The sequence below is a fragment of the Branchiostoma floridae genome, chromosome 6, assembly GCF_000003815.2.
Source record: "Branchiostoma floridae strain S238N-H82 chromosome 6, Bfl_VNyyK, whole genome shotgun sequence".
Classification (NCBI taxonomy): Eukaryota; Metazoa; Chordata; class Leptocardii; order Amphioxiformes; family Branchiostomatidae; genus Branchiostoma; species Branchiostoma floridae.
The window spans coordinates 14876975-14882827 of NC_049984.1; the positions used below are offsets into that span (position 1 = coordinate 14876975).

General features: G+C 43.7%; 2 protein-coding genes across 2 annotated transcripts; both read left to right on the forward strand.

The window, feature by feature from the left end:
* Nucleotides 1-769: 769 nt before the first annotated feature.
* Nucleotides 770-1514, forward strand: LOC118418124. The gene is made up of 2 exons (XM_035823955.1): nucleotides 770-1430; nucleotides 1495-1514. The coding sequence occupies exons 1-2, from the start codon at nucleotides 770-772 to the stop codon at nucleotides 1512-1514; spliced, it is 681 nt and encodes a 226-aa protein (XP_035679848.1).
* A 1396-nt stretch (nucleotides 1515-2910) lies between these two features.
* Nucleotides 2911-5240, forward strand: LOC118418125. The gene is made up of 4 exons (XM_035823957.1): nucleotides 2911-3646; nucleotides 4391-4544; nucleotides 4723-4811; nucleotides 4953-5240. Exons 1-4 carry the CDS (start codon nucleotides 3449-3451, stop codon nucleotides 5238-5240), a joined length of 729 nt encoding a protein of 242 aa, XP_035679850.1. The 5' UTR covers nucleotides 2911-3448.
* The last annotated feature ends 613 nt before the right edge of the window (nucleotides 5241-5853 follow it).

Genomic DNA, 5853 nt, shown 5'->3' on the forward strand with positions numbered 1-5853 from the left:
AGTTAACCAATAATATTCTTTCCATTTCCCCTCTCAAGTCATGAGCTTGCACAGCCTGAGGTGGGAACAGTTACCAGCAATTGTTGCCGGCTTGGATGACAACACAGTCATCCTCACAAGCACGGAAGATGGTGTGTTTCCATTTTTCCCACAAAATTGTATTCCTGCTTAAACATACACAAAGAGAAGTGTATCAAATAAGTAATGCTGTGCAGTTAATGGTAATGGCCTGCCCCAAGGTGTGTTTGGTGTCATAACGCCATGTACTAGTCTTTGACAAAACAAGCAAATGAAACCACCAAGTGAACAGGCGGGTGTAAACATTGTTGTTATACAGCCTTTCAGAACTAACCCATATGAAATGTACACATTGTGTATGATGCAAAGATTCCTAAATGATATACTTGAAAATATATTTGTCAATTTCTGAGGAATGAATTTATTGGTAAAAATTTTGTTTAATATGCACACTTTTCAAAATTTAAAATAAAGAAAATTAAAGCACATGTTGTTTCAATTCTAATAGAACTCTTTGAGAGACAAAAATTTAATGAAAAAGCATATTTTGAAATAAATGTACTAGGAAAAATCACAAAGGGAAAGAGAAGGAACACCCACAAAATAGAATTTGTCCAGTTCAAAATGTGTTAAGGAAGTTTGTGAACTTATATGGTGTGATTTGATTAGATATTCCCCTGTTGCATAATTATGTGGTTTATTGTCCACTACAGACGGTGTGCTTACACTGTGCACATCTGCCACTTCACCCATGGAACAGGCCAGCACGAGTGGCATGGAACAGGCCAGCACGAGTGGCATGGAACAGGACAGCACGAGTGGCATGGAACAGGACAGCACGAGTAGCATGGAACAGGCCAGCACGAGTGACATGGAACAGGACAGCACGACTGGCATGGAACAGGACAGCACGAGTGGCATGGAACAGGTCAGCACGAGTGGCATGGAACAGAATAGCACGAGTGGCATGGAACAGAATAGCACGAGTGGCATGGAACAGAATAGCACGAGTGGCATGGAACAGAATAGCACGAGTGGCATGGAACAGGCCAGCATGAGTGGCATGGAACAGGACAGCACGAGTGGCATGGAACAGGCCAGCACGAGTGGCATGGAACAGGACAGCACAGGTGGCAGCTTAACTCAACCTACGGAACAGACCAGCATGAATGGCAGCTTAACTGAACCCACGGATCAGGCCAGCACGAGAGGCAGCTTAAATAAACCCACAGAACAGGCCAGCACGAGGGGCAGCTCAGCTCAACCCATGGAACAGGCCAGCACGAGGGGCAGCTTAACTCAACCCATGGAACAGGCCAGCACGAGGGGCAGCTCAGCTCAACCCATGGAACTAGCCCTAGCAACTACCAGACAGCACCCTGCAGAAGCCCTCAGGATGCATAGACAGTTTCGTGAGTGTATTTTTTATAAACAAATGAAATGTGTTAATTGCTTATTGTTCATTGACTCTTTTAGTTGTTGACAGGAAGAAATAATTACACTGAACTATCAGACACATAACATACAAAACATATAACATGTCATTAAAAGAATAATTAAACGAACACATGTGCCTTTTATTAAGTCCCTCGTGTGCCATTAGCCGAGTTTTGCATGTGTTTCACTAGCTGCTTGGATGTACTCCCAGTTTGCAACTCATGCGCTAGTTGGTTCCATTCAGATGGTGGTTGATATGTGAGGGATTTCTTAAGGCTATTTGTTTTTAGTTTCTCCGTTCTAAAGTGTTTCCATGTTGCATGTCTTGTACGTTCCTTGGGATAAAGTACTTTGTGAAAAGTACACATGTTGCTAAATACATAGAGTCTTTTACTTGTGTGCTAGTCTCAATCAAATACCCATCCTGATATTAAGCCAAACTTTTCCAATGACAGTTAAATTCTTCTTAGTGAAGGAAAACACACTCGTAACATTATTTGATGTGTGCTGGCTTTGTAGGTCCGATCGGGAGGATGCAAGGCCGATACCTGACCAGCCCATACCACCGGGTCTTTTTCCTTCCCAACTCTGGCTGGTATGGCCCATACCTGATGACATACAGACCGAGGGGGAATTTCCACCAGCATTAAGATTGCCACGAGCTACTTTCTATACCCTTTGTTAAGAATGAAAGAATAGAAAGATCACGCCACGTCACCAAACGAGTTCCCTATTGACGCTTAGGCAGACAAGGAAACAACTAGGAATCATAGCATGTGTAAGATGCTATCATAGGGAACTCATGCGGTGACGTGGCGTAATCTTGAATACTGTTGTCTTCAAATATTAACTTGCTACATATAAGGAACAAGAGTTAGACTAAGTACGAAATATGTGTTACATGAACAAGTAAACAAATAATATGGTAACAACAACTTGAAATAGAGTTCTTTTGTAACCTTGCATTAGGTTGGAAGATTTCAACCTGTCATCACATGAGGTTGGTAAATACCTGAAGGCAGAATTCCCCATCGTCAGAGTGAAAAGAGGAAGGACTGCCGGAACGGCATACTCGGGTGTATCCCTCTTTCAGCCGATCCCAAGATCAACTTTGCTGCCTATTCAGCTCGGCTTAACTGGGCCACACCAATTCAACCCTTTCCACAGCTACAGTCATGCTTCAGCGGTAGGTTTTTCGTCTGCAACGCTGCATGCGCACCAAGGCTTCAGCTATGTCCACAGTCCACACCGTCCAGTCACTCAATCAACACTGTCGTCATCGACAAACAAGCCTGCGGTAGGTTTCTCAACGCTGCAAGGTGGATTCAACTCAGTCCACACCGTCCAGTCGCTCAATCAACACTGTCGTCATCGACAAACAAGCCTGCGGTAGGTTTCTCAACGCTGCAAGATGGATTCAGCTCAGTCCACACCGTCCAGCCTGCGGTAGGTTTCTCAACGGTGCAAGATGGATTCAACTCAGTCCACACCGTCCAGTCGCTCAATCAACACTGTCGTCATCGACAAACCAGCCTGCGGTAGGTTTCTCAACGGTGCAAGATGGATTCAACTCAGTCCACACCGTCCAGTCGCTCAATCAACACTGTCGTCATCGACAAACAAGCCTGCGGTAGGTTTCTCAACGCTGCAAGATGGATTCAGCTCAGTCCACACCGTCCAGCCTGCGGTAGGTTTCTCAACGGTGCAAGATGGATTCAACTCAGTCCACACCATCCAGTCGCCCAATCAACACTGTCGTCATCGACAAACCAGCCATTTGGCGATGATGTTGTGAAGTTATGGAAGAAAATAGAATGTAAGAACACAACTACAGAAGCACGCCAAGCAGCAGCCATCTTGGATGGGGCCACAATGGGGAACAAACTGCAGATGGAGATAACTGCCGCTTTGCTCCAACAACAGCCCACTATCAACCACAATCAGAACAATATCCGACATTCTGCAATTCAGCGTCCAGGACACCACTGCTTACATGATGACAAATGCGCCAACAATATACAGCCTAATCAGCAACTTGATAACACCAACATACAAAAGAAGCACAGAGGACCGGTCGCAGTCTTTAGCCATAGTAATAATATCAACCATAGCCAACCACCACAGCCACAAGACAACAGGAATCCAGACCATCCTGTCACTGGGATCCATGGCAAGAACTTGTAATAACCAGGTATGTGTTTATTAGCCAATTAATTGCATGTCGGATAAATGCACACTCCGGTCAATTGCATAAAGTCCCCAAATTCCCAACAAACTCCCATTCACTCCATTGTTAGTGGCTTTGCTTATCTGCACAACGAAAAACCACCAATGCCGGATAATGGCACATAATTTTGTCAAACATTGTGGACAAACAGACTCAATAAAATTTGTTCTCTACCCCCCATTGTTTACTTATTGTAATTGAGATTGCGGGGAAAGACTTTTGCGTGAATGAGAGAAATTAAAAAGTTTTAAGTTCTTGGCATCCAGTTGGAAACCACACAGTGACTCTGGTCCTATAGACGGTAGTAGCAGTCTCTTTGAGCAGTGCGTCACTTTTGTGATATCAACTGTCAGTCAGTGCCTGCCCTCTGGATACAGCACAGTGTACTACCATAGTGTTGGCAGTCAAACCTTTCCCAGCATTAGACAGGACACTACTCTGGACTGATCCATAATCATGGACGTGTCACAGTGCACAGTCAGCTGAAACGTATACGGTCCAACTTTTTAACTCCGCATTATTGCACACGCCGGACAATTGCACGAAAAACGCTGGCAAATTGGTTGTGCAATTAAGCGGCTTCTACTGTATTTGAAGGATTTTGTGTCTCTTTGTTGGTGATCAGTTTTTGTTGGGTGTGCTGAGTCCATACTTTCTATGTCTTTACTATTTTTAAACAACCATTTTTGATATATTCATTCTTTTCAGGTACAGACGGTCCTGAACCATGCGGACATGGCAGTGTCGAAGATTATCAAAGATTACGCTGCCCAGATGCGGTCCACCCCCATCCCAAGTGAAGGGCAGATATGGGCATATGATAACCTTAATATCATGGTGCGGGTGCAACAAATCAGAAAAGGTATGGTATGAACATTTGAGACTTTTAGCATATGTATATTTTGCATTGATCTTGAATCTTGAGTTTTTACCACTCTATCTGTATTTTCTATGTCGTATAACACAGAGATTATAAATGGTCTGGATGTAGCATACCATTGCTCTGCTTTAACTGAGTTATTTTACCATCCTTTGTATAGGACACCACGGGGAGATGAAGATTTGGACCACACGTTTGTCGGTGCCATTGAGGTACAACCCTCCTGCTGAGCTGTCCTCAGAACCTGCGGTAAGATTTTATATCCAAGTTCCCTTCTTCGCCTACCAAAAGGGCTTGATTGTAAAGTTTGGTGTACATGTTCTTCCACACGAAATTGTTTATAGTATCTTTTTCTACTATTAATGCATGATATTCTGTTACATTCTACAGGGAAGACGCAGGGATCTCTGTGCAGCAGACCTGCTGCCTTCCAGAGAGGACATGGACAGCCTAAAAGGCAGATTGGCAATACATGTGAAGAAGCTGTTGTGCACACACTTCACCAGGTTCAAGGATCTCAGCCGACCCCAACCTAGCAGGGCAGTTACAAAGTCTACATACCGCCCCCTGGAACTGATGGACAAGGATGAGGCTAAGACCTCGGACAATATCAAGATTTTGAGAGAATTCGCTACAGAGGCGGGGATGACACCAGACCACTGCCCTGATCAGGTTTGATTCCAGCTATGAACTTATTTATGTGAAAGTGTGTGTTTTTGTAAGTTGATGTAATAAGATTCTTCATAATCTTTCATCATTGCTGCTCTAACTTTCTATTGAAGTCTTGCAAAACAAATATCTTTACTAGTATCAATATCTATAATCGATGTATTAATGAGCATCATTTGTTTAGGACATTATGTGATAATACAGTAATGCAGGACCCCTTTTAGCAGACTTGACAGATGTCATGTGATTGTTGCCTCTCTGTTGTCTGTAGGAAATTGTTGGAGACCAAGCGACTTGCAAAAACATACGAGGAGCAAAACGTTTCCGGCAGCATGATGAAGATGATCTGGAAAGGTTGCAGTGGGCAAAGGAGTGTCCAGGTGAGTTCATTTGGAAGTTTTCTGGTGATGTCAGAGGGTGGCTGGGAAGCGTGTAGTCAACTTGTTTTATGACGACATGTACATGTGCCAGTTTGTGTCAGTCTGTATAATATTATGTTTTCACTAGTTGTGATTTGTATTTCATCCTTAACCCATGTTTATGTAGGTTCCACTTTCAGTGGGAGACTGGAAAGTGTCTCTCCATGACGAACTGGTCTTCCTCGCGTAATGTAGAGACACTA

Bases quoted from the DNA above. Each gene is read 5' to 3' on its own strand.
- LOC118418125 (XM_035823957.1), top strand. From the start codon at position 3,449: ATGATGACAAATGCGCCAACAATATACAGCCTAATCAGCAACTTGATA. The intron at 3,647-4,390 runs GTATGTGTTTAT...CATTCTTTTCAG, and splicing joins CAAGAACTTGTAATAACCAG to GTACAGACGGTCCTGAACCA. The intron at 4,812-4,952 runs GTAAGATTTTAT...TACATTCTACAG, and splicing joins AGCTGTCCTCAGAACCTGCG to GGAAGACGCAGGGATCTCTG.
- LOC118418124 (XM_035823955.1), top strand. From the start codon at position 770: ATGGAACAGGCCAGCACGAGTGGCATGGAACAGGCCAGCACGAGTGGC. The intron at 1,431-1,494 runs GTGAGTGTATTT...TGACTCTTTTAG, and splicing joins CAGGATGCATAGACAGTTTC to TTGTTGACAGGAAGAAATAA.